Raw genomic sequence first — 26,598 nt, 5'->3', positions numbered from 1 at the left:
GAGCTGCTTCTGTCAGACGATGAAGCTGTGACTGTATTCCTGGTGGAGTGATGACCTCACTGTAAGAAGCAGAGCAGTGTGTAAATAAACTGAATGAATAAAGGAGCTGTGTGTGTCTGTGTGTGTGTGTGTGTCTGTACATATACAACAGTGAAAACATGGCCGCCCTGCAGGATGATGAGTGGCTGATTAAAACAAGTCCTAATGTTCACAGGAGGAGCTTCAGGGTCAGGTACTGTGACCTACACAAATATAAACCTGAGGACAGACCAGCAGACCAGGACAGAGCTGCAGACCAGGACAGACCAGCAGACCAGGACAGAGCTGCAGACCAGGACAGACCTGCAGACCAGGACAGAGCTGCAGACCAGGACAGAGCTACAGACCTACAGACCAGGACAGACCTGCAGACCAGGACAGAGCTACAGACCAGGACAGACCTACAGACCAGGACAGAGCTGCAGACCAGGGCAAACCTAGAGACCAGGACAGACCTGCAGACCAGGACAGACCTGCAGACTAGGACAGACCTGCAGACCAGGACAGACCTACAGACCAGGACCTACAGACCAGGACAGACCTACAGACCAGGACCTACAGACCAGGACAGAGCTACAGACCAGGACAGACCTGCAAACCAGGACAGACCTACAGACCAGGACAGACCTACAGACCAGGACGCACTTAGAGACCAGGACAGACCTGCAGACCAGGACAGATCTACAGACCAGGACAGACCTGCAGACCAGGACAGACCTACAGACCAGGACCTACAGACCAGAACAGAGCAGCAGTGGTTTACATGATAAACCTGGTGGCTCCAGATAAGGACTAATGTGCATGAAGACTGTGCACTCGGTGTGTGCACAGAACGTGAAGGCCTCCTCCTGTGGACAGAGTCCAGTGCTGTCATGGTTACTTCACGTTTCTCTGGTTTTCACAGAAACATGTCGGCCGGACTTTCTGTACTTAATATTTTAAGTTGACACTTTAAAATGAAACTTTGAAAGTCAACTGAATTCATTTCGGATCACGTGACCCTTCTGTAGCTGCGCTCGTGTCTATAAAGCTGCTTCTCTCTGCGCGTTCTCCCGTCGCTCTCAGAATCCCCACTGTGCCTGTCAGTCCGTGAACGCAGCAGCGTCGGTCGGTTCCAGCGGCGCCGAGCAGCAGAGCTCCGCCGCTCCACGGCTCCACAAACCCGCTCACTGCGGCCCAGCTTCACGTTCAACAGCCGCCCGAGCAGCTGGAGAGGTTAGCGGACACACACCGGGAGGATTCTCCGGGAGGAAAGCGGCGGGAACGGAGGCGAGAGAAGGAGACGGGACCGGGAGGTAGGAGAAGTGAAGTGGTCTTCAAACTTCCCTGTTCCTTCAGACTGAGGAGTCCTCACACACACACACAGACAGACACACACACACACACACACACACAGAGAGAGAGAGAGAGAGAGACACACACAGACAAACACACACACACACACAGAGACACACACGTGTCTCTGTGTGTGTGTGAGTGTGTCTCTCTCTCCCTGTGTGTGTTTGTGTGTGTGTGTCTCTCTCTCTCTCTCTGCGTGTCTCTCTCTCTCTCTCTCTCTGTGTGTGTGTGTCTCTCTCTCCCTCTCGCTCTCTCCCTGTGTGTGTGTCTCTCTGTGTGTGTGTCTCTCTCTCTCTCTGTGTGTGTGTGTGTGTGTCTCTCTCTCTCTCTCTCTGTGTGTGTCTCTCTGTGTGTGTGTGTCTCTCTCTCTCTCCCTGTGTGTCTCTCTCTCCCTCTCTCTCTCTCTCTCTGTGTGTCTCTCTCTCTCTCTCTCTCTCTCCCTGTGTGTGTCTCTCTCTCTCTCGCTCTGTGTGTCTCTGTGTGTGTGTGTGTCTCTCTCTCTCTCTCTCTCCCTGTGTGTGTGTCTCTCTCTCTCTGTGTGTGTGTGTGTGTGTGTGTCTCTCTCTCTCTCTCTCTCCCTGTGTGTGTGTCTCTCTCTCTCTCTGTGTGTGTGTGTCTCTCTCTCCCTCTCTCTCCCTGTGTGTGTCTCTCTCTCCCTCCCTCTCTCTCCCTGTGTGTGTCTCTCTCTCCCTCTCTCTCTCTCCCTGTGTGTGTCTCTCTCTCCCTCTCTCTCTCTCCCTGTGTGTCTCTCTCTCTCCCTCTCTCTCTCTCCCTGTGTGTGTCTCTCTCTCCCTCTCTCTCTCTCCCTGTGTGTGTCTCTCTCTCCCCTCTCTCTCTCTCCCTGTGTGTGTCTCTCTCTCCCTCTCTCTCTCTCCCTGTGTGTGTCTCTCTCTCCCTCTCTCTCTCTCCCTGTGTGTGTGTCTCTCTCTCCCTCTCTCTCTCTGTCTCTCTCTGTGTGTGTGTGTGTCTCTCTCTCTCTGTGTGTGTTCCAGCAGCTTCCACCGCCTCCTCTCTTTTCGGTTCTCAGCGCTTTTTAATAGGACAAAAGAGCCGTGCGGCCTCACCTGGTCACGGCTCCACGTGCCTGTCTCCATGGTGACGGCAGGTCTGTCAACACTGAGCTGTGAAAGCTACACATGTAACCCTCATGGATTCAGACTGTTCCCTTCTGTTGATCACAGGGTTGATTTCAGATGGTCACAGCTTGTAACCGTCCACACTGGAAGGACCAGCGCTGTCACATTAGCAGGCTAGCGCTCTGTAGCTACCTGTTGGTCCCTTCATAGCAGGATAACAAGCTAAGCTAGCTCAGTTATTCAGGATGACGTCAGCTGGCTAACATCACGAGCGCCTGTAGAGTATCTTACTGTTGATAACATTAGCAGCTTTTATACAGGAAACCGGGCATAGCATGGCCCGCTAGCTGTAACTTAGCCGTTATATACTTGTTTAGGGTAAACTGTGAGCGGCTAGCCTGCTAATTTAGCATTTAAGTATACTGCTATCCAATCACATAGCATTTTGCAGTGCTGGGAAGCTAAAGCAGCTAGCCCCTCACATCCTTTCAGTAGTAGACAGCTGAGACGGACAGCTGAGGACGTGTTTCACTCAGGACAGATAAAGTCTGCAGGCTCATGTTTAAACTCAGCTGGAAGTTTCAGGGAGCCGTGGAGTCAGCAGGAAACAGCAGCTCGGAGAGAAGCAGCCTGTAAACCAGGCCAGCAGATGGTGAACATGTGAGGACGTCCTCACTTGGCAGGGGTTCGGCTTTTTCCGTCCTTGTGAGGACTGTGGCTGCAGACGCTCTGACTTCCTGTCTGCTGGCGTGGCTGGAATCAGTGATGATGATGAGGATGAGGGTGTGTCTGCGGAGACTGACCGCTGCAGCCAAACATGTTCTATAAATACACATAAAGGCCGAGCAGCAGCAGCAGCAGCAGCAGCAGCAGCAGCAGCAGCAGCTGACACTGGACGAACTAAACGTCCTCTGCTCACCTTCACCTTAACTTTTGAACTTTGGACACTTAATGCTGTTTAAATCTTCTGTGTAGCTCTGACATGTTGTGAGACCAAGAAGAGTCGCCGACCTTCATCGCTGCTTCTTATGTTGGACCGTTTACTGCAGACCTGCAGCTCCATGAGGCTGAGGCCGTTTGGTTCGAGGCTCCAGGTGAAAACACCTCATCCCTGCTGGTAGACCCTGTTAGCCTAGCACTAGCCTGACTGCTTGTTTCCAGACGGCTGTGCTCTGTGTCCCAGCTGGTAGCTTAGCTGTAGCCAGGCAGTGTGAATGGGTTGACACGGGTGATTATGATTGTCTGAACTTGAAACAGTTTGATAAGGACCAGTGAAATGATTAGATTTGACCACTCTGATATCTGAAGAACAGACAGAACGTCTCCTCGGTGGAGCAGCAGCTAACTGATCAGTCTGTGAACTGGCTCACACAGAAGCTGCGGTCGGCTCTAAGTGAAGTACAGCTGGAGGGGGGGGGGTGAATCTGATGTCATGAGAGCGCAGCAGCACGAGGTCCACCTAATGTGATTTAGTGCTACATGATCAGCCCAGAGGTCAGAGGATGAAGCTCACCTCCACCCACCGTGTGGACTGAAGCTGTGAACGTAGTTCTGCTGTGTGCTTCCTGAACCTTTTCTGTGCGGCGTCTGCAGCTGGAATCAAGAACCTTTATCTCATTATGCAGGACACCATGACGATTAGTTCAGCAGCTCCTGGCTGAAGGCAGACGTAAAATATATCTGAACACATATGAGAGGTAACGGTGCAAATCAAACCTTTAAACTGGCATGAATATACTGACCATACAGCAGCGTGTCGATGTCTCAGCAGTTTGTCCTCCTGCTGAGACACGGTGTGCCGGTCTTGATGCTGTGCTGGTTGGGTCTGTTGGTTAATGATGTGTTGGTGGATTCACTGGCCTGACGTGATGCCTGCGGGGCCAGTGTGAGGAGGAGCTCAACATCAGAATCATGTTTGTTGCCATAAAGTGAAAAGCTTTGACATTACTAGGAAAGTGTTGTCTTAATATGAAGCATGCAGAAGGAAGATAAGTGGACTTATTACAAAATGTACAGAACACAAAGTACTGATGGTGGACACTCTGAAGCAGGAGCAGAATAAGTCAACAGGTGAGAACATGAGAGAAGATGGAGTAGAACGATGCGTCATGTGGTCTGTGGACTCTTCAGGACTTCATGTTGGGTCTAAGCCGTCTTTCCTGTGTGCAGAGTGACCTTTATGGATTATTGATGAACATCACAGCCTCGCTCAGCCTGACTTTCCTGCACCAACGTGACATGTTGCTGACACTTGAGGCTAATTTCAGGGGTAGCTTCCTGTCTTTGTGTCAGCCTGGCCAAACATGGTGTCTCTGTGTGAAGTGGTGGTGCTCAGCCGTTTCTCTGCTGTCAGTCTTTGTGCTAAGCTAGGCTAACAGATATCTGCTACCTCTACCACTTGTTGTAGTAGGCTAGGCTAGGCTAGCAGCTGCTTCTAGTCTTAATGCTAAGCTAAGCTGTGTGCGTGTGTGTGTGCGCGTGTGTGTCTGTGTGTGTCTGTGCGTGTGTGTGTGTCTGTGTGTGTGTCTGTGCGTGTGTGTGTGTCTGTGTGTGTGTCTGTGCGTGTGTGTGTGTCTGTGCGTGTGTGTGTCTGTGTGTGTCTGTGCGTGTGTGTGTCTGTGTGTGTGTCTGTGTGTGTGTCTGTCTGTATGTGTGTGTGTGTCTGTATGTGTGTGTCTGTGTGTGTCTGTCTGTGTGTGTCTGTGTGTGTGTGTGTCAGCTGGGCCTCCTTATGTAACTGTGTGTGATTAAAACCAGATGTCTGCTGACTGTCAGACTGATCCCTGTGAACCCAGCAGGGGGTGCTGTTTATTTTCCCATGATGCAGCAGGTAAACGCACAAAAAGACACAGAACCTGAGCTGCTACAGCCTTATTATTGATGATGGATCTGTTTTCAGTTTGAGGCCTGCTAATACAGTATGTCAGTGAACATGGAGCTCAGCATCAGTCTCCTCCTCCTCCTCCTCCTCCTCCTCCTTCTCTTCCTCCTCCTCTTCCTCCTCCTCTTCCTTCTTGCTGAGTTGTCTCCTCCTCCTCTTCCTCCTCCCCCTCTCCTCTTCCTCCTCCTCCTCCCCCTCTCCTCCTCCTCCTTCTCTTCCTCTTCCTCCTCCTCCTCCTCTTCCTCCTCCTCTTCCTCCTCCTCCTCCTCCTCCTCCTCCTCCTCTTCCTCCTCCTCCTCCTCCTCCTCCTCTTCCTCCTCCTCCTCCTCTTCCTCCTCCTCCTCCTCCTCCTCCTCCTCCTCTTCCTCCTCCTCCTCCTCCTCCTCCTCTCTGTTTACATGTGTTTCCACTGGGCTGCTCTGTAATTTGCTCCTGGAATAGCTCGGAGCTGAGGTGGGTGTGTGCAGTGCATTATGGGACTCTGTAAACCGCCAGGCTCCTCGTCTCTTCCTTTGTGTAGTTCCTTTCCTTAAGTGTCACAGAGACTGTAGAAGGACCACAGAAGAAGACAGGGTGGGTGTGCTGGTGGTCAGCTGACCGTTTTATTTGTGAGAGAATGTGAAGCGTTAATCTGACGTTTATAGTCCAAGCCTCCTGAAAGCTCCTTAAAGAACACCGTGTTTCACTAATCTGCTTTAACGCAGCCGCTCTGGACCTCTCAGTCACCAACACACCTCAGGCCTTCGTGACAAACCTGCGCCTGCACTGCCCTCCAGAGGCCAAACACTGAAACTACGACCTGAGCCTGCTCTGTTACACAGAACTCTGACATATTAAGCTGCATAGAAAGATGCAGCATGAAGATGTCTTTGTGTAACCAGCTTGTTAAATGAGTCAACACAACATGATGCTATAGAGCAGGGGATTCAGTTTGAAGAGGTCCAGTTAGAGAAAACGTCTCGAAGCAAAGGTTCTGATGTGTATATATATGGTTGGATGGATGCATGGAACCAAAACAGTACAATACAGTACAGTTTAAAAACTTACAATACTTTTGTCACATAATATAGAGCTGTAGAATGTTCTTTCAATGATTAATTTACTTCACTTGAACAATACATTTCCACCTCTAGAGAACTCATGCCAGCTAAAATGTTCAAATCCTTCAGGATGCTTGAAAATAATCTGTCATCCTGTGCTTGGGTCCTCTCCTCCTCATCCTCCTCCATCCAATGCTGGTTATTGAGCCCTGTACTAACTTCTGAATGCACTGATGTTCCAGGTCACAGAACCTGTGAATGCAGCTTTCTTTGCATGCACAGGTTCAGCAGAACAAAGTGCTGAGTGTGAGAGGGAGAGGGGATTTAACTGGTTGATGTGTTGAATATCTTTACAACATGACTATAAGACTATTTAATCATTTTCCGAACGCATATCTATTTATAGAAGCTGCTGGAATGCCGTGCTGGCCCGTTCTGGCCCGCTTTGACCCGGTGTATCGCTGTCTTTCTTTCTTTCGTCCTTTCGTGTGTAACCTGTCTGTAACTTGTATTTTAGTCGCAACCAACTGAAATGTCCAGATCTGATTGGCTGAGAGTTGTCACATGGGCTGGATAAACTCGTCTGCGATTGGTCTGTGTGTTTCCTCATGCGCTAAGCCACTAAGTCGATGAAAGCTGCGGCAGTGAAAATAGAAGCGCCCCGTCAGGTTTTAGAGAATAACCTGCTGTTTGGACTAAAAGTTCAGGTCCGTATGGGACGGCTTCTGGGTCTGCCATTTGGTGACCCCTGATTTAGAGCATAAAAACATCTAAACTATGTTTAATACATAGGAACCAGAACTTCCAACACACCCAGTGTGTGTGTGGTGCAGATGGAGGTCAGGATGAGTCCTGTTAACACGATGGTGTTGATCTGCGACTCGGAATATACAGAGTCTGACCACTCTTCACGAGGCCACGCCTGCTGTCTCTGCAACTGTTTTCATGTTGTTGTTTGACGGCCAAAAAGATGAACTGAAATGAACCCGAGCATGAGGCCACCTGCTCAGGTGAGCCTCCGACTCTCCTGTGACCTGATTGGTCGGTTATTCTCCTGTTGGTGTGGTGGTACGTCATGTTCTTCAGGCTCTGGCTGCTCTTGAGGAGCCCTCAAACTGCCTTCATGACCTCATGAGCCTCATAGTGGAGCGAGTGTTTCCTGAGGCTCCGCCCCCCTCATTAAGACCCTACAAAGATTCAATGGACCAGAAACAGCCCCCTTTGTTCCTGCTGGAAGCGTCCCAGAAATCGGCCCAGCTCTGTGGACAGTGCAGGGCAGGTCGCCGCTATATGCAGCGAGGTCCTGAACCAAGCCATCAGGATTCAGTGCCAGTGATCCAGGCTGTCAGCTCCCACTAGGTCCAGGTCCCGCAGTGCTCGGGTCAGGGTTTCCAACCCGCTGAGCAGAAGTCCTTTATGTCGAATTGTTACCAGAATAACAGCCTTTCGTGATCAAAGGTTGCGGTCAGAACATGACGGTCATCTGGAGGAAGCCTTCACTTTCACCAAAATAAAAGCCTCGTCTCAGTCGGAGCATGGGCTAACAAACATACAGCCGTGTGTGTTCAACAGCTCCTCTGATGACTCGTCACTGATCCTAATGATCACCATTGATGATCAGGGTTCAGGTCGTTGTGACCTCACAGCTGTGCAGTTATTAAACGTTCGTCCAGAGTCATTTACATAAATGAAGTATCATCCTGTTACATCACCGCTGAGCGTCCTGTCAGTTTGATCCTGCAGCAACAACAGATGGTCCCAGGACATGCAGCGAGAGGGAGGGGCGAGAGAGGTGCACTCAGAGTGGAGGCCTCTCTCTCTCTCTCTCTCTCTCTCTTTCTGTCTGATGGAGGTGAAGACCCGACCTGCTCCAGCTTTAATCTGTTCAGACTCAGAGGAGTCCGAGCGTCCTGCTGCTGCCAGCGGCCAACCGAACGGAGGGAAGACCAACATGGAGCAGGGTTAACGGGGATCCGGAGTCTTCCTCTGCTGGGATAACAAACTTCAGAGAGTCTCAGCGACACATACTTTCTTTTTCTTCTTTCTCTCCGAACATCCAGCCGGGAGTCTCTGTGCGTCTCCTGCTGGAGTTTGATTTGTCGAGTTCAGCGAAACTTTTCAGGCAAACGCCAAACTGTCTGAGTCCGAGCGCAGCCTCATTGAGGACATTTAGTGTTTGCAGGTCTGTGTGACTGACTGACTCGTAGTTTTGAGTGTCTGCAGTGAAGCGCCGCTCAGTGTTACACTGACACGGAGTCTTTGTTGCTCTGAGAAACTGAAGCTGGCTGCAGGCTCTGGTTACCTGTGGAGTAGCTGTGGACGTGACGGGCCGAGCTTCAGAGGGTTTTATCAGCTCTGAGGAATTGTGATGTGGCCTGTGAAGGGACGGGGTTCAGGACAGAGGTGAGGGAGGAGAGGATTAAACAGACACAGCAGCAGGATTAATCAGGACGATGAGTCCTGCCCTCTCAGGGTGAGACACCTGGGTCCTCTCACCTGGACTGGAGCAACCCTGTGATGAGCGTGTTTCGGTGGTGAACTGGAACTGTGGAACGCCATCATGTATGTCCTGTGCACTCTGGCGGTCCTGACGCTGCACAGCCTCTTTAAGAACCGCAACCAGGAGCCCAGCCAGAGCCCAGAGGCTGAGAGGCAGGATGGAGGCACTGCCGGGGTCTGGGGGGCTGATGGGGCTGACGGTTGTGGAAAAGGGTCGGTGATGGCTGTGGAGCGCAGAGCGGCGGTGAAGCGGAGGCGAGGGGTCGTACGTGACCTCTCTCACAGCCGGAAACAAGCCCGGGTGAGGAGATGGAGGGTGAGGAGATGGAGGGTGAGGAGATGGAGGGTGAGGAGATGGAGGGTGAGGAGATGGAGGGTGAGGAGATGGAGGGTGAGGAGATGGAGGGTGAGGAGATGGAGGAAGGTGGATTTGTGTCCTCTGTAAGAAGAGCAGGTCTGAAGGTAAAATCAGTTCCACATTAGACTTTACTGCGGTTCTGTAAGGCTGAGCCTAAACCTGAAGGCTGAGCCTAAACACACGTCCTTGAGATGATGCTTGTTTGAGGTGTGGACGGTCCTCATGATGATGCTTCTGTCTGAAGGTGGGCCAGTGTTTAAAACTTGTCACAGCAGCTTTCAGGAACTCCTGCAGTGTTCTGTCCAATCAGAGTCCAGTCAGGAAGTGCTGTCAGTTCTGTCCAATCAGAGTCCAGTCAGGAAGTGCTGTCAGTTCTGTCCAATCAGAGTCCAGTCAGGAAGTGCTGTCAGTTCTGTGTCTGTTGCTTCATGAAGACTTTTCTGCTTTGATCAGTTTGTTTCAGTCAAAGTGTCTTTATGCTCATATTGTCCTCACAGAGACACAACAGTCCTCTACACACATGCTAGCTGCTACATGCTAGCTGCTACATGCTAGCTGCTACATGCTAGCTGCCTCAGCAGCTTCCTCTTTGATGTGATTGGTTGAAGTCACCAGGTGACTGACGGATGGTTTATCCAGTCAGGATGACCGTGTGAGACGCTAACTTCCTGGTTGGACCATAAGGCTACATCATGTGTTTGGTGCGGTTTCAGGCTGAGACGGACGTCTCTTTTTACTTGTCTCTGAAGCTGGACGCCTCCTTCCGTCTCTGCAGCCTCTCAGGGTCGACGGTGCAGATGTTCCGCTGTCTGCTGAGTTTAATCAGGTGGCCTCTCCGTTACTGTTCCAGTTTAATTGGATGTTTCTGGTTCTCACATGATGTTTGTGGTCATGTGAAGTGTCTGGTCACATGATGGGTGCAGCTGAAGTCCTCCTTCTGTAGAGGGACCCTGACCACAGACATGCACATCTCATTTAGGGTTTGAGTTTATATATTTTTAAAGCTGGTAAATCATTTATTTAAATAAAGTCGTCTTTTTCCTTTAACCCTAAAGTAACCCATACATAACCTTAAAGCGAGTCTGCTCCCTCAGTTTAATCATTACAGGGTCTCTGAGAGTCTTACACTGGGACCCTAACAGGGTCTGTGGGGGAGGGGCAGCTGCTCCGCTTCACTGGAAGCTGAAATATTTATCTGTGGATGGAGGGAGGAGGAGAAGGGGGAGGGGCTACCGGAGGTGTGATGCTGCTGTTCTGTTGCTAGGGAAACAGAGGGAGAGAGCAGAGTGTGTGTGTCTGTGTGTGTTAAAGGGGGTTGGCGGCTGTCTCTGCTCCTGCTGCTGTGTGTCGGCTTGAGGCTGCGGCGGTGAGGGCGATGTGGCGATGATGTGGACGGCGAGGCCGCAGGGAGGGAGGTAAGAGCCGGGCGGAGGGCTGGAGGGGCGGGCCGCTGCAGGCGGGCAGACATGTTGAACACAGATGGAGGTCTGGCTGTAACCTGATGCAGAGGGTCGTGTTTCTGCTCGTGACCTGAATACGTGTTGCAGCAGCACAAAGCCTCCTCTGCCTCTTCTTCCTCTCTGATAATCCGGCGTTTGTCTTCCTGCTCCGCGTACTCTCGGCGTGCTGCTGTAGCTCGCCACCTTCTCTCCTCACTCGTGTCCTCACAGCAGGTGGAGCTGCTGTCGCTGGTTTTATGGCGGACGTCTCCTCATCTCGACTCCAGCAGTCTGTTGAAAGTAGGTCATAATGTGACACCTCTGTCGGCTCAACAGGAACAGCAGCCTGTGAGATGTGGAGCGTATCGATCACTGATCAATCTGCAGAGTCAAAATGTCCTCCCCCTGTGTTTATCATGTATGATTTATATTTTGTGTGGTTAAATGCAGATAATTTCTATTTTAGTGCTCTGAGCTCCTCCTGTCACATGATCAGTCCGTGTGCTCTGATTGGTCAGCTCCATCCTGTCTGCAGGCAGAGAGCAGGCAGAGTGTGTGTGTCTGTCTGTGTGCAGAGTCACTCAGGTATTCAGACAGAGATCAGCTGCAGGAAGCTGCAGGTCAGACAGACTCTCTGAGTGTTGGTCATGTGACTCCATCATGGCGTCCTGCTGGCTGCTGGACTTTCAGTTCTTAGTCTTGTCTCAGACATTAAGAATGAAGTGGCTTCTTGGAATGTTTGATTTTCACACATGATGCGTTCGAGGACCATGGGAAAGCCTGGCGTGTTGTTGTCATGTCTGCTGGGTTTCTTTTTTGGTCATAAATCATCATCTTAAACACAGCAGCAGGTTTTCAGTCACTAATGCTGCTGATACCTTCAGATGTTTTTTAAATAGTTTTCATAGACGCTTCTGCTGAGAGGATCATCTCATTATTCTAACACCAGTGTAAACACTGGATGTTGAAACGCTGGATCAGTCCATGTCCTGGTTTACCTGGATCTGGTCTTGTGTGTGATTGACAGCCTGTCGTGTTCTTCACTGTGCACACAGGTCCAGGACGGCCGGGTCCATGTGAGCCCACAGCGCTCCGATGGTCAGGGTGCAGAGGTGTTGAGCTGTGTCTGTGTGTGTCTTTGTGTGTGTCTGTGTGTGTTTGTGTGTGACTGTGACTGTGTGTGTGTCTGTGTGTGTCTTTGTGTGTGTGTGTGTGTGACTGTGTGTGTGTGTCTGTGACTGTGTGTGTCTGTGTGTGTCTGTGTGTGTGTGTCTGTGACTGTGTGTGTGTCTTTGTGTGTGTCTGTGTGTGTGTGCTGTGACTGTGTGTGTCTGTGTGTGTGTGTGTGTGACTGTGTGTGTGTGTGACTGTGTGTGTGTCTGTGACTGTGTGTGTGTGTGTGACTGTGTGTGTGTGTGTGACTGTGTGTGTGTGTCTGTGACTGTGTGTGTGTGTCTGTGACTGTGTGTGTGTGTGTGTGTGTGTCTGTGACTGTGTGTGTGTGTGTGTGTGTGTGAGGTGAACCTGAGCTCTGCAGGAACAAATGTGTCAGCAGCTGTCAACATTAATAATGCTTCCATTTCTGTGTGTGTCTGTGTGTGTGACTGTGTGTGTTTGTGTGTCTGTGACTGTGTGTGTGTCTGTGTGTGTCTTTGTGTGTGTCTGTGTGTGTGTGTGTGTGTGTGTGTGTGTGTGCGTGCCTGCCAGCGTCTTACTGCATCCTTAAAGCCTTAATCTGCACTTTCACTGTGTGTGTGTGTGTGTGTGTGTGTGTAAATCATTGTGTTGAATGTTTGCAGCACATAAATCCCAGCACCATGAGTTCAGCAGTAAACGGCTCATTTCTGCAGCAGGAAGAAAAGATGGCCGCCCATCAGCCGTGCTGCTCTGCTCACATCTTACATCATTAGCTCATTTGTATGCGTTAACGCTCCCAGCTAACATAGTGTTAGCCCTGTCCTGGTTCCAGCAGTGAGTCCCCCTCCATGTTAAAGTAAAGAGGTGAACATGCGGGCCGGGCTCAGAACACAGAGCTGGTCTAGAGCCGGCCTGTGTGGAGCAGAGTGAACGTCCTCTGCTGTGCGTCCAGATCACGTCATGCAGCCTGGATGTGAGTGTGTGTTCTTGGAGCCCTCCTTTAGCCTCCATGCAGAGTCTCTAGAGTCTGGGGCCCCTCCAACCAGTGTTCATCACGGCCCTGTTCTAAATAATCTGACACAACTGAACCTTCTGTTGTCATTAAAGATGGCCGACACCTGCAGAAGCGTGAGGCGGGGCCTGTATGGGTGCTGTGCCACCACTGTAGTTTGGTTTGAACCACAGACTCCACAGACGACCCGCTGTTTGTGTTTGCGATTAGAGACCAGAGGGCTGAAGGTCGCAGTGTCTCTTTAGATTAGCAGACTCATTCATTAACCTCTCACTGCTCTGATGGTGGACGGCTCTGGGTTCCGTCGGTCGCTCGGGGGTTAACGAGGGCATCTGCTCGCAGGATTAACAGATTACCTTCACTCTCAGTTCATCCTGCTCCACTGCTCTGAGATCAGGTGTGGATAATCCCACTGCTGATGAAGTGGAGGAGCTGTGGGTGGGGTACCTGACTCTGGGTCGGCGCCTGTGCGCAGCAGGAAGCTGTGATCAGCTGCTCGTCCTGAATCTGCTGCAGGTGCTGGGCGGATGGACCAGAGGCAGCATGCTGGGCTGGGTGGGAACACTGCTCAACAAGAGCTGGCTGGACCGCCAGCGCGGCGGCGTCCACCCTGCAGAGAGGAAAGCTCGCTGTGGACGGGTAAGAGGGGAGGCTGCTGCAGGTTGTGAGATTGGGGGAGACCTGCAGGTGAGGCAGGACACGAAGCTGGACAGGAAGTCCAGAGGGAGGGACGTAAACGGCTCCTTTAACATCAGGAGAGATCAGTCAGCAGCAAGACCTGCAAGATGAGACGCTTTCTCTGCTGTGTGAACAGAACGTTAGCGTTACTGTGCTGGATTAGGGTTAGGTGAGCCGCGGGAGGAAGTCGGACTGCTGGGACGAGCCGCTGCAGAGCGTGTGGTAGGGACAGCACCACCCAGTCTGATTTTCCTATGTAATCAATAATGTGTTCAGGAACATTATTGATAAACCTGTTTTAACATTAGTCAGGATTTACCTAATATAAATGTGTTTATGTGTGTTGGACCTGGGCCGCCTACAACACAAGCATGACTGAGCTAAGACTGGGTCCAAGTCAGTGATGAACCGGACTTCCTTAGGCTGGCTCACATCTGCCTCATGTGTTCCCTCCTGTGCTCCAACGATTCATTAGCTTTAGTGGTGGAGCTCATGTCAGCTCATGTCAGCCTGTTCTGGGCTCCACGTACTGAGGAGGTTTGATAGTGATGTTGTGTCTGAGGACAGATGACGCTGTCAGCAGCACACAGACCTCGTCCTCCATTCTTGCCCCCACTGGATCCTTGTTGTGTCCGTCTGTGTGAGGCCGAGCCTGAGACCCTGCAGCCAGCATGGATGATGTGGCTTTAGCTCTGGAACACAGAACGCTGGCACGGCCAGAAAAATGCGATCAGATTTTTGTTCTATATGAACTAAAGGCTAAATGTTGGTGGGGGGCGGAGTGGAGTCTGCGTGGGTTCTGTCCGGGCTCCGGCTTCCTGCCTCGTTCTGAAGATGTGCTTATTGGGTCAGTCCTTCCTCTGGTGTTCTGTCTGTGTGTTGCCCTGTAATGGACCGCTGACCCGTCCAGGGTGTAGCCCGCCTCTCACCCGTAGACAGCTGGGACAGGCTCCCTGCACTGCAGGACAGAGCGGGTTCAGATGATGGACGGATGTTGGAAGGGACTATTTTGTCTTCCCAAAATATGGGTTGTGACGTGTCCCTATGGTCCATATGCAAACCTACGGCCTGACACTGTGACATTGTTGTGTTAACTGTAATCAGATCATCGCTGTGGTTTTTTAAAAGTTACAAAAACCTTGGAGGACAAACAGATTTAACTTTAAGAAATAAAAGCTGAGCTGACGTCACACCCTGTTCACCTGAGGTCTTTATTGCTCCTGGTTTTCTGCCTCTGCTCAGTTTTAACCCTTCCTTTGTGCGTCTCTGTTCCAGCCGGTCCAGCGGTCCAGCGCTCTGCTCAGCCCGGCGGTCATGTTCGGCACAAGAAAGACTTGGGACCTTGGCCACGCCCCCTGCCTGCAGGAGCTCTGGAAGAAAGACCTGTCATTGGACGGTGAGTCAGACGCCTGCTGCAGAGGAGGAGGCGTCTTTAAACAGAGGGAGGAGGAGCAAACACCAGCGTGGCTGCATTTTTGTGTGAGTGTGGAGCAGTGAGTCAGACCGGTGTGTGAGCGGAGCTGAAACCCGAGTGTGTGACTGTCAGAGAGCAGGTGAGCTGGAAATGTCACATGTAGCTCAGTTACTCAGCTGTAGGTGTGTCTCCCTCCCAGGAGAGACGAGCAGGGGGACACACCGAGGCTCTGTCTCACTCTGCAGGGGGTTTCTCCTGAAAGGACGACAAGCCTGTGTGTGTCTCTGTGTGTGGCTGCAAGTGTGTCTGTCTCTGTGTGTCTGTGTGTGTTTGTCTCTGGGTGTCTCTGGGTGTCTCTGTGTGTCTCTGAGTGTCTCTGAGTGTCTCTGGGTGTCTCTGGGTGTCTCTGGGTGTCTCTGAGTGTCTCTGAGTGTCTCTGGGTGTCTCTGGGTGTCTCTGGGTGTCTCTGTGTGTCTCTGTGTGTCTCTGGGTGTCTCTGGGTGTCTCTGTGTGTCTCTGTAGGGTCTTATTCCCTCCAGTGAGGATGCTGTTTTCTTTCTGTGTGGATTGATCAGGATGTCTGGCTGTGAATGAATAACGGTTCTGGGTAATTGATCGATTGATCGATTGATCAGAATGTGTGCAGGTTGTGGACCTGAGAGCAGCAGCAGTCAGACGGCTGTCTGAGGGGGGATGAAGTCTGGATGATGCTGCTTTTCTCTTCAGTCTGACAGCTGGAATCAGGCGTGAAATTGGCGGCTGTCTTTCTGACTTATTGATCAGTCCACAGCTGATCTGAAGGTTGATTCAAATATTTGGTGTTTGAATCATTCTTTTGTTTTCTGATCACCTGATCATCCAGATTTATCTGCTAATGTTATTGATTACTTTCGATTCTACTGATAATCTTCCAAATGCCATTCAGAGATCCACTGGAGAGATGAGGTCTCACTCTGGTCTAACGTGTCCCTGTGTGTGTGTGTCTGTGTGTGTGTCTGTGTGTGTCTGTGTGTGTCTGTGTGTGTCTGTGTGTGTCCGTGTGTGTCTGTCTGTGTGTGTGTGTGTGTGTATTTCTGTCTGTCTGTCTGTGTGTGTGTGTCCGTGTGTGTCCGTGTGTGTCCGTGTGTGTCTGTGTGTGTGTGTGTCTGTGTGTGTGTGTCTGTGTGTGTGTGTGTGTGTGTATGTGTATTTCTGTGTGTGTGTCTGTGTGTGTGTGTATTTCTGTGTGTATTTCTGTGTGTGTGTGTGTGTGTGTGTCTGTATTTCTGTGTGTGTCTGTGTGTTTGTGTTAAGTCTGCTTAATACTTAGATTTCCCCCACAGTGTGCAGATTGTTCTCAGGTTGATAAGATTTGAGGCCACATGCACTTAGACAAATGTGTGACCGCACACACACACACACACACAGCAGGTTAATGTGTCCGTGGCTCTATCAGCAGTTATCTGGTTGGACTGGTTTCCATGGTGTTGGTGCAGGTTTGCTCAGCAGAGCAATAATCACCCACAGATCTGCTTATAGCTTCGTTACATTCTGACGGCTTTTCTCCTGGAGCAGCTGACATTTCTGTCTGGTTATAAGCAGACTTCACATTCTTTGAAACTGGAGCGGCTTTACACAGTGGTGTGATTGTGGTGTGTGTGTGTTCCTGTAGCGAGTTCCGTGGACTTCCTGATGAGTGATGGTGAAGACGACAGCTCCTTCCTGTCTCTACCAACCACTGCCTTCTCACAGCGCCCCTCTCTGACCGCCGAGTTCAGCGAAACAAGCGCACCCAGCCAGCAGCTGCTCATACAGGTAAACAGAAGTTACACAACAACACAACCTCTAACAGGGAAATACTGCTTCATGTCCCCTCACTGAACGCTGTCATCGGCCTGCACACGTGTGCTGACTCGGTTGACATCGCAGCTGACTGTTTGTCCGTGCACACCTCGGGGGACTTCCTGTCAACCTGCTCGTCACAACTGTTACACGACTGTTGATGCTCAGCTGACGTTGTAGCTTCTGTGTGTCAGTTCTGATCTGCTGTGAGGCCCGAAGGACACAGAGATATTTAGACATCTGTCATCAGAAAAACACCTGTAGGCCTGTCTCTGCCTGTAGAGGGCAGCATGTAGTTCCTCTCTTTGCCTGTAGAGGACAGCGTGTAGTTCCTGTCTCTGCCTGTAGAGGACGGTGTGTCTATAGTTCCTGTCTCTGCCTGTAGAGGACGGTGTGTCTATAGTTCCTGTCTCTGCCTGTAGAGGACGGTGTGTCTATAGTTCCTGTCTCTGCCTGTAGAGGACGGCGTGTAGTTCCTGTCTCTGCCTGTAGAGGACAGTGTGCGTGTAGTTCCTGTCTCTGCCTGTAGAGGTGTGCGTGTAGTTCCTGTCTCTGCCTGTAGAGGACGGCGTGTAGTTCCTGTCTCTGCCTGTAGAGGACGGCGTGTAGTTCCTGTCTCTGCCTGTAGAGGACGGCGTGTCTATAGTTCCTGTCTCTGCCTGTAGAGGACGGCGTGTCTATAGTTCCTGTCTCTGCCTGTAGAGGACGTCGTGTCTGTAGTTCCTGTCTCTGCCCGTAGAGGACAGTGTGTAGTTCCTGTCCCTGCCTGTAGAGGACGATGTGTCTATAGTTCCTGTCTCTGCCTGTAGAGCACAGCGTGTAGTTCCTGTCTCTGCCTGTAGAGGACGGCGTGTCTATAGTTCCTGTCTCTGCCTGTAGAGGACGGCGTGTCTGTAGTTCCTGTCTCTGCCCGTAGAGGACAGTGTGTAGTTCCTGTCCCTGCCCGTAGAGGACAGTGTGTAGTTCCTGTCTCTGCCTGTAGAGGACGGCGTGTAGTTCCTGTCTCTGCCTGTAGAGGACAGTGTGTCTATAGTTCCTGTCTCTGCCTGTAGAGGACGGTGTGTCTGTAGTTCCTGTCTCTGCCTGTAGAGGACGGTGTGTCTGTAGTTCCTGTCTCTGCCTGTAGAGGACAGTGTGTCTATAGTTCCTGTCTCTGCCTGTAGAGGACGGTGTGTCTGTAGTTCCTGTCTCTGCCTGTAGGGGGCGGTGCAGATGACTCCTTCTTTCTGATTGTGTTGTTTCTTCATGCTGTCGTTGCCTGCAGAGGGTCACATGGTCGTGCTGGTGGACTCTTACCAATGTAAAAACTTCCTTCTGACTTGCCGTAGTTTGACGTGTAGCGTTCAGTCACAGCGTAGCTTCACTCTTTATGCGGATCCAGTTTGAATGAGTTTGTGTGTTTTCAGACTCTACAGGACAAAGTGTGCGAGTTTCAGGCTCGTCTTCGCTCTGAAGAAGTGACCCGTCACCTGCTGCTGCAGCAGCTGCAGCACGGCGTCCACAAGAAGGCGGGCGGAGGTACCCCGCTGCAGGAGGAGGAGACATCAGCTACACCCAACGGTCAGAGGAGGAGGGTGTTGAAGCCCGGTGAAGCTTCAGATCGTCTCAGCTGTCCAGAAGAAGAGCAGCTCGTTACCCGGCTGCAAACACAGGTAGGTCTGTGGTCAGAGGGGCGGAGCTCTTAGGGGGAGGTGTTTAACAGAGCTTCATCTGACAGGTGGAGGAGCTGGAGGAGAAGCTGTTGGATCAGACCCAGGAGGTGGAGAGACTTCGCTCTGAGCTGGTGAGGCCCAGTGGAACCCTGGGAAAATATAAATGAAACCAGTGACACACAGCATGATAAAGCACAGTGTGTCCTGCAGGGGGCGACAGACCTGGAGAAGCAGCTGGAGCTGCTGCTGGTGGAGAATGAGCGTCTGAAGCAGGAGCTGAAGTCATGCAGGAGCTCAGAGCTTCAGAAGCTCGACACTGCTGCAGAGAGCTGCAGCCGCTGCCCCCACAGCCAGGTACACACACACACACACACACACAGCCAGGTACACACACACAGGTACACCCACAGCCAGGTACACACACACAGGTACACACACAGCCAGGTACATACACACACAGGTACACACACACACGTACACAGACACAGGTACACACACACAGAGGTACACACACACAGGTACACCCACGTATACACACACACACACACACACACACACGTAGGTACACAGGTACACACACACACACAGGTACACACACACAGGTACACACACACAGGTACACACACACAGGTACACACACACACACAGAGCCAGGTACACACACACACATAGACACAGGTATAAACACTACTTCTGGGTTTACACACCAGTCAGGTGTTTCACCTGCGCTCCTCAGGTGGAGCAGAGCTCATATTGGCTGAGCCAGCTCCAGGTGTGTTTGAATGTTTGCAGGATGTCGAGTCCCTGCGGAGGGAGGTGACCCGCTGGGAGAGCCAGGCGCGGCACAGGGAGCGGCGGCTGGCTGAGCTGGAGCGGGAGGTGCTGGAGAAAAGCTCCAGAGTGGAAGCTCTACAGCGTCAGCTGGAGGACTCCACCCGACAGCTGGAGGAGTCCAGGCACAGGCAGGCGGAGGCTGAGCAGAAACTCACCCTCCGCCTGCAGGAGTGCGAGGACGAGCTCGCCAGGCAGGCGGGAGCATCCCCCCGAGTCAAGGTGAGGAGCCGTAAAATCCAAGTTCTTCTGGTTAGAGTCCTGCAGAAATAAAGGGTCCACTCCAACAAAGTTTGGAAAAACAGTCTGTCCTCAGCAGGACGCCATGATGGGGTCACTGTGAGCAGTCACATGACCAACACTCACAGAGTCTCTGTCTGACCTGCAGCTTCCTGCAGAGTGAGGTTTTCTCTTTGTGTGAACAGACAGCTGAAGCCTTCTCCACCCTTGTTCCTCTGTTCCTCAGAGCGTGCCTCAGGCGGTGCAGGCGGAGGCGGTGGACACTCATAAAGCTTTGGCCGAGATTCAGATGAAGAACGGCGCCCTACAGGAGCAGCTGTCCGTCCAGAGGCAGCTGCTGCGAGAGCTCGAGACTCAGCTACACGAGTCTCAGAGGACCTGCGCTCAGCTCAGGACGCAGGTAACACCACCCGCCTGCCCGTAGAGCAGAGGCTGAGAGGGCGGGGTGACCTCAGCACTCACTCCACCCCCGCCGCTCACCTTCTCCTCTCTGCATGCGTTCGGTTGCAGCTGTTCGCCGATCGAGGCCGTCTGTGTAGCCTCCTGTCCAAGGCCGTCGGCAGGGGCAACGGCGAGACGGTTCGCAGGTTGTCCAAGGTTGGCGACACCCCCCCCCCCACCCCCCCCAACTCTGCCCCCCTCCCCTTGTGACATCACTGAGATACGGCTTCACAGTTTCCCCTCAAGCTGCCAGAAAAACCACAAACATCAACCACTGAACACAAAAACATTTAAATCAGCGAAAAGAACGTGGATTACAAAAGATGAAGCTGGATCCAGACAAGAAAGAATAAACAGAATTAAACTCGGGACACAGTTATTAAATCAAAAAGACAGCGACAAAAGACGAAGCATATATTCCACCAATGCTGATTATTGATATGTGACCCTGTGTTACCCACAGGCCTGCTCAGTGAGCTTCAGTGGTTAAAGCTGGTTTTCCTGGGAAGCTTCGGACCCTCAGAGGTCTCCCAGTCTGTGAACCGTCCCAGTACCTGTCCCAGTGCTCCCAGTGCTGCTCCTGAAGCGGCAGAGACTCACGGCTGAGCCAGGCGGAGGCTGACGACATCATGTGTTACTTTGTGGTTCACGTTTTAGCACCGTGTGTGTCTGTGTGTGTCTGTGTGTGTGCAGACATGTGGCCTACATATACGGAGCCGTGTTCGTGTTTGTAATGACGTCCTCGTTGGGTCATGGCGTCCCCTCTGACTGTGTCCTCTCTGTCCCCCTGTAGATCCTGGTCTATGAAGGCGAGATGGAGCGAGCTCAGGGTCAGCTGGAGGCAGAGATGCAGAACTTGGAGGAGGAGAAGAACCGCGTGATCGAGGAGGCGTTTATCCGAGCTGAGAGCGAGATGAAGGCGGTCCATGAGAACCTGGCAGGTCGGACGCTTCCTGTGATTTTCTTTTCGTTACCTGGTTGTTTCCATGTTTTTCTCTGAGCTGTGATGACACTGTTGGACTGATGTTGCTGTTTACAGGGGTGCGTATGAACCTGCTGAGCCTGCAGCCGGCCCTCAGGACTCTCACCTGCGACTACAACAGTCTGAAGCGGCAGGTGCAGGACTTCCCCTTCATGCTGGACAAAGCCATCACAGAGGCCAAGCAGGAGGTGAGTGAGCGGCCGCCAGCGGCGCTTCCTGCTGACCCAAAACACAAACGGAAAAGTGAGTGTGAGTGTGTGTGTGTGTGTGTCAGATCTGTCAGGTCATCAGTGAGGTGAGCAGCAGCAATCAGGAGCTGCTGCGTAAATACAAGCGAGAGATGAACCTGAGGAAGAAGTGTCACAACGAGCTGGTCCGCCTCAAAGGTCTGAGACGCTTTCAGTCAGTCTGAAGCTTGGACGGCACGCCGTGCAGCGCGGCGTTCTGACGTCCATCCCACGTCCCTGTGCTTTCTTCCCCAGGTAACATCCGCGTGTTCTGCCGTGTCCGGCCGGTCAGCCAGGAGGAGCAGGACTCCGTCGACACCAAAACCATGCTGAGCTTCGACTCGGACGACGACGCTGTCCTCTACCTCTCCAACAAGGGCAAGATCATGACCTTTGAACTGGACAAAGTCTTCCCTCCTCATGCCTCACAGGAAGAGGTGGGTGTTTCCTCGCAGCGTGGATCTGCTACCTGATTGGTTGCAGGTGTCTGTCTCACCACTCCTCTCTCTGATCGGTCCTCCAGGTGTTCCAGGAGGTCCAATCTTTGGTCACTTCCTGTATCGACGGCTTTAACGTCTGCATCTTCGCCTACGGACAGACGGGCTCGGGGAAAACGTACACCATGGAGGTATGATGAGGGTTTACACCTAACCGTTTCATCTGACAGGTTTTAAACTCCGCCCCTTTGTTTTCAGGGCGTGGCCGACGACCCCGGCATCAACCAGAGAGCTCTGCGCCTGCTGTTCTCTGAGGTGACGGACAAAGCTCCAGACTGGGACTACAAGATCACTGTCAGCATGGTGGAGATCTACAACGAGACGCTGCGGTGTGTGTCTGTGTGTGTGTGTCTGTGTGTGTCTGCAGTTATATAAAGGTGGATCATATCAGCGTCCAGCTGTTGTGTAACCGTCTGTAACATCTGGATTAATGTTTTTGGCTCAGAACTCTGAGAATTTCGGATCAGATTAGAGATTATCAGCTCAGGACGTTTCACTCTGAATACTCAGAAAAGCAGGTTTTACTCAGAGCTGGTTCGGACTCCTAATGAGGACCAAAGTTCAGGTCCAGCTGCAGCACGCTAGCAGTTAGCTTCTAATCCAAGTGTTTCTGCAGACCTCAGAGTAAACTGGAGGCAGAGCAGCCCTGAGTCCTGTCTGGCAGGGAGTGAACGTTTCTGTTGTCCTTCAGGAACCTGCTCGGGGAAAATCCCACCGACAAGCTGGACATCAAGATGAACCCGGACGGCAGCGGACAGCTGTACGTCCCCGGGCTGACCGAGACCACTGTGCAGAGCCCTGAGGACATCAACAGGGTGAGGACTCCTTGGCCTGTCTGTGTGTTTTGTTGCATGATGAAGAAGCCGCACAAAGAGCTGTGATCAATCATTCAGGGATCATTTAAAACATTTGTTCCTGAAACAACTGGGCCACAGTTAATTATTAGAAGATTCATAAAAATAACCTGCTGAATATTTGTTTCTTATAAAAGATCAGTTTTATTATCACAGCCTGAAACTGAAAAGCAGGAAGAATCATGCTTTTGAACTTTCCTGTGGTCCTTGAATGCATCATGTATGAAACTTGATGCTACCTGTCCTCAGGTGTTCGAGTTGGGTCACATGAACAGAGCAACGGCGTGCACCAACCTGAACGAGCACAGCTCGCGCTCGCACGCTCTGCTCATCATCACCGTGTCCGGATTCAACATCGCCACAGGAACCCGCACACAAGGTACACACACACACACACACACACACACACACTGACAAACAGTGAGTCTTATCCGAGCAGCATCTGACGTCATTGTGAACATAAAGGGCTTTTCATGTGAAGCAGTTACAGGAAGTGGCGTTCCCAGCATGCCTCACTCTCCCTCTTCTCCCTCTAGGTAAGCTGAACTTGGTGGACCTGGCGGGCTCGGAGCGGATCGGTAAGTCGGGGGCAGAGGGCAGTCGCCTCAGAGAAGCTCAGTGCATCAACAAGTCTTTGTCGGCGCTCGGTGATGTCATCAACGCGCTGCGGAGCAAACACTCTCACGTGCCGTTCAGAAACTCGCGCCTCACCTACCTGCTGCAGGACTCTCTGAGCGGGGACAGCAAGACGCTGATGATGGTGCAGGTGAGACCTGGAGGACGGCGGCCTGAAGACGTTCCGACGCTCTGAGGCGTTCACTGACCGTCTGCTTCCATTCCTTCAGGTCTCTCCGTTGCCCGGCAACATGAGCGAGTCGGTCTGCTCGCTGAAGTTCGCCCAGCGCGTTCGCAGCGTCGAGCTGAACGCCGCATCCTCCAGGAGACACGAGAACTCGTCCACCTCGTCCTCACCCACCCATGACAGTGTGGAGGTAACAGCTGATTGTGTTGACCCTTCATAAGTAAAGACACGTGTTTCACTCCCGAACTGAAGAGCCAAAAAAACTGATCGACTTCTTAATAATAAATGTAAGAGTTCAGAAAGAACTCGGAATCCAAACTAATCAAACATAAAATCCGTCTCTGCTCAGCTGGACTCTCCCCCGGTCACCCCGGCCCCTCTCCCCATCTCTCGTGCCAGCAGCGCCGGCTCCACCCTCTCCTCCGCCTCCAGAACTCCCAGCAGCTCCCGCCGGAGGTCGCAGTCCCAGCTCTCCACAGGTACACACACTTCAACTCTAATGAACCTTCCTCCAGGTTTACAGGTTGGTGTGACTCCAACCTGCTTCGACCTGTCAGTCAGTGACTACCTGCTGTGGGGTAAATGTCGGGTCGGGCCATCCTCACGCCCCTCTTCTGATGACATCACAACCTCGGAGACCAAAACATAATTTTCCTCAGACCCTGCTTGGAGTGAAGTGCTCCTTAAAGCTGGTGTTATGACTGGTTGATGTGATCTGTCTGACAGAGGTGCATTCTGGGACATGTAGGACTGAGAGTCAGTAATAATGAATAACTCCTCACAGGTCTGAGCTGTAAGAGTGGAGGAGTTTTCCAGGAAGCCCCGCTGTCACTCTGTCCTCCTCCTTCTTCCTCTGTGTCCTCATTCTGTGGTCTGATTGGTTGGTTTGCAGACAGACAGGTAGACAGATCCAGCCCATTGGTGGGGGACGGTGGGCAGGTAGGTGGGAGTGTATGCTGATTGGTGGATAGCTTGGCATGGAAGCTCTCAGCATGGCATGGTGGCCCCTCCCCTCTAACACTCCACACCTCTAACCACAGAGCTTCAGTCTGTGCGCCTGCAGGCCTGTGAGCAGGGCACCCTGAGCCCACAGCGCCGCCTGTGTCACATGTTCCCACCGCGAGTCGCAAGGAAACATTGTCTGATGATGTCACAGCATTTTTATTTGTTAGCTGATTTGTTAGCCTAGCTTTGAGCTGTATCTGTTTGTGCTAAGCTAGGCTAACATATCCTGAAGCTCTGTGTTTTTGATGGACTGTAATTATACGGATGCTGAGAGCGGACAAACTTCAGAGAGCAACCCAAACACTGACTGTTGTCATGACGTCCATCAAGACCATAGTTTATTTAAGTTCTCTAAAAAAGTTATTTGATCTTTACAGACTCTTTCTGTGACTTCTCCGTTTTCCTTGTGACTGTGGAGTTTCTGTGTGTGTGTGTCTGTGTGTGTGCCTGTGTGTGCCTGTGTGTGTGCTTGTGTGTGCCTGGACTCTGTCCTGCTGTGTCTGTGTGTGTGCGTGTGTGTGCCTGTGTGTGTGTCTGTGTGTGTGTCTGGACTCTGTCCTGCTGTGTCTGTGTGTGTGCCTGTGTGTGTGTCTGTGTGTGTGCCTGTGTGTGTGTCTGTGTGTGTACCTGTGTGTGTCTGGACCCTGTCCTGCTGTGTCTGTGTGTCTGCCTGTGTGTGCCTGTGTGTGTCTGGACCCTGTCCTTCTGTGTGTGTGTGTGTGTGTGTGTGTGTGGACCCCGTCCTACTGTGTGTGTGTGTGTGTGTGGACCCCGTCCTACTGTGTGTGTGTGTGTGTCTGGACCCTGTCCTGCCGTGTGTGTGTCTGTGTGTGTGTCTGGACCCTGTCCTGCCGTGTGTGTGTGTCTGTGTGTGTGTCTGGACCCTGTCCTGCCGTGTGTGTGTGTGTGTGTCTGTGTGTGTCTGGACCCTGTCCTGCCGTGTGTGTGTGTCTGTGTGTGTGTCTGGACCCTGTCCTGCCGTGTGTGTGTGTGTCTGTGTGTGTCTGGACCCTGTCCTGCCGTGTGTGTGTGTCTGTGTGTGTCTGGACCCTGTCCTGCTGTGTCTGTGCTGCTCTGTGACCTGGCTGGCGTCCTGCTGATGAGCCGAGGATTGTGGGATTGCTTCCTCCATGTCTGCACTGATAAATCTGAAAACACTGGAACGGTAACCATGGTGATCGTGCTCCTGTTTCCAGGAAGTGCTAGCCCTTAGCTAAGCAGTGAAGCTAACCTGAGGCTAATTTAGCATCTCCCCTTCTTCACCTGTTTAAAAGCAGCTTTCAGGTGCATCACTGCCACCCGCTGGTGACAGTGAGTCATTACTACAGCTAAGATGTAATGACCTTTGACCTGTATGTGCGGTGGAATGTTTTCATATTTATCCTCAGTGGACATGGTCAGGCACAGCGAGGTGTCACATGACTGCTGACTGACGCTTCGGTTTCCTCTGCAGGACGACTGAAGCTGACGGCCTGAGGCGGACTGCGGAGTGTCGGCCGCCGCCCTGACGTCTCAGCCGGTGGCGGTGAAGGAGCAGTGACTGCTGGGAGTTTTACAGCGCAGAGCAGAAACACACAGTGACTTGCGGTGACATTAACAGAACTGTGGTGGTTGTGAGGCTCCTCCCACCTGGACTAACGGGCGCCGCCTGCGCTGCCATCAGTGTTTTTTAACGTTGCACTTTAAACATGTAGATTACTTTGCTGATTCTAATATATGCATCATGAGGTTTGTATATTTATGTTTGACAGCTTTACTTCTGGCTTTTTCCTTCCGGAGGAGGACGCAGCCTCGAGGTTTTCTTTTCTGTGTTTTTTTTCCATCCAATCAGGGTACTCCGCTGACACCACGCTGTCCAATAGGACGAGAGCAATATGAGGAGCTGTTTTATATGACAGTGGACTGTCTTCCTGCATCGTTTGACGCCACAAACTGAACTCCGTCTCTGTATTAACATAAGTTAGGAAACCACTGGTGACCTTTGACCTCGGACGGACATGTAGCTGAGGAGCGCCGCGTGGCGCGGGGTGTAGAGGTGACCCGTTAGCTGTAGTCGTAGACAGGAATGCGTAGATGAGCTGCTGTGTTCTGATCAACATGTCTGCCTGCTTTTGTCTGTTTTTTGTATTTCCTTTTTAATAAACACTAAAAACAATCCTGAGCGTGCTCTCACATGTTTAACATCCCGCACGCTGCGGCCTCACAGTGCCCTCAGTGGACGGCCATGATGATGCGGCCTCTCGCCCTGTAGGCCTCAGGCCTGGATGTGTCGTGAGAGCAGTCGGGTAAAGAACCCGCTCAGTTCCTCTGCCAGGGACGCAGCGTGTGGACGGGG

The 26,598-nt window shown here is 51.9% G+C and overlaps 1 protein-coding gene across 6 annotated transcripts; it reads left to right on the top strand.

Annotated features, from left to right (window-relative positions):
* Window positions 1-1,120: 1,120 nt before the first annotated feature.
* kifc3 (kinesin family member C3) lies at window positions 1,121-26,346 on the top strand. 6 transcript variants are annotated; one of them, XR_003670340.1, is made up of 20 exons: window positions 1,121-1,334; window positions 14,773-14,893; window positions 16,563-16,705; window positions 18,139-18,384; window positions 18,450-18,515; window positions 18,595-18,738; window positions 19,177-19,437; window positions 19,682-19,855; window positions 20,690-20,837; window positions 20,936-21,066; window positions 21,153-21,264; window positions 21,361-21,542; window positions 21,629-21,733; window positions 21,801-21,931; window positions 22,294-22,417; window positions 22,706-22,835; window positions 22,993-23,222; window positions 23,302-23,448; window positions 23,608-24,197; window positions 25,717-26,346. XR_003670340.1 is itself a non-coding variant. In XM_028401480.1 (20 exons), exons 2-20 carry the CDS (start codon window positions 14,812-14,814, stop codon window positions 25,737-25,739), a joined length of 2,709 nt encoding a protein of 902 aa, XP_028257281.1. In that variant the 5' UTR covers window positions 1,121-1,334; window positions 14,773-14,811; the 3' UTR covers window positions 25,740-26,346. The 6 variants fall into 6 exon arrangements, 5 of the variants coding, with proteins under 5 accessions (XP_028257281.1, XP_028257276.1, XP_028257277.1 ...); XM_028401480.1 differs by having other exon boundaries at window positions 23,608-23,737; XM_028401475.1 differs by lacking the exon at window positions 25,717-26,346 and having other exon boundaries at window positions 23,608-24,762.
* Window positions 26,347-26,598: the final 252 nt, after the last annotated feature.

This window comes from Parambassis ranga, chromosome 3 (assembly GCF_900634625.1).
Source record: "Parambassis ranga chromosome 3, fParRan2.1, whole genome shotgun sequence".
Taxonomy (NCBI): Eukaryota; Metazoa; Chordata; class Actinopteri; family Ambassidae; genus Parambassis; species Parambassis ranga.
The sequence above is the reverse complement of the archived record's forward strand: the minus strand, read 5'-3'. Positions and strand labels throughout refer to the sequence as shown.

Bases quoted from the DNA above. Each gene is read 5' to 3' on its own strand.
- kifc3 (XM_028401475.1), top strand. From the start codon at position 14,812: ATGTTCGGCACAAGAAAGACTTGGGACCTTGGCCACGCCCCCTGCCTG. The intron at 20,838-20,935 runs GTCGGACGCTTC...TGCTGTTTACAG, and splicing joins GGTCCATGAGAACCTGGCAG to GGGTGCGTATGAACCTGCTG. The intron at 23,223-23,301 runs GTGAGACCTGGA...CCATTCCTTCAG, and splicing joins AGACGCTGATGATGGTGCAG to GTCTCTCCGTTGCCCGGCAA.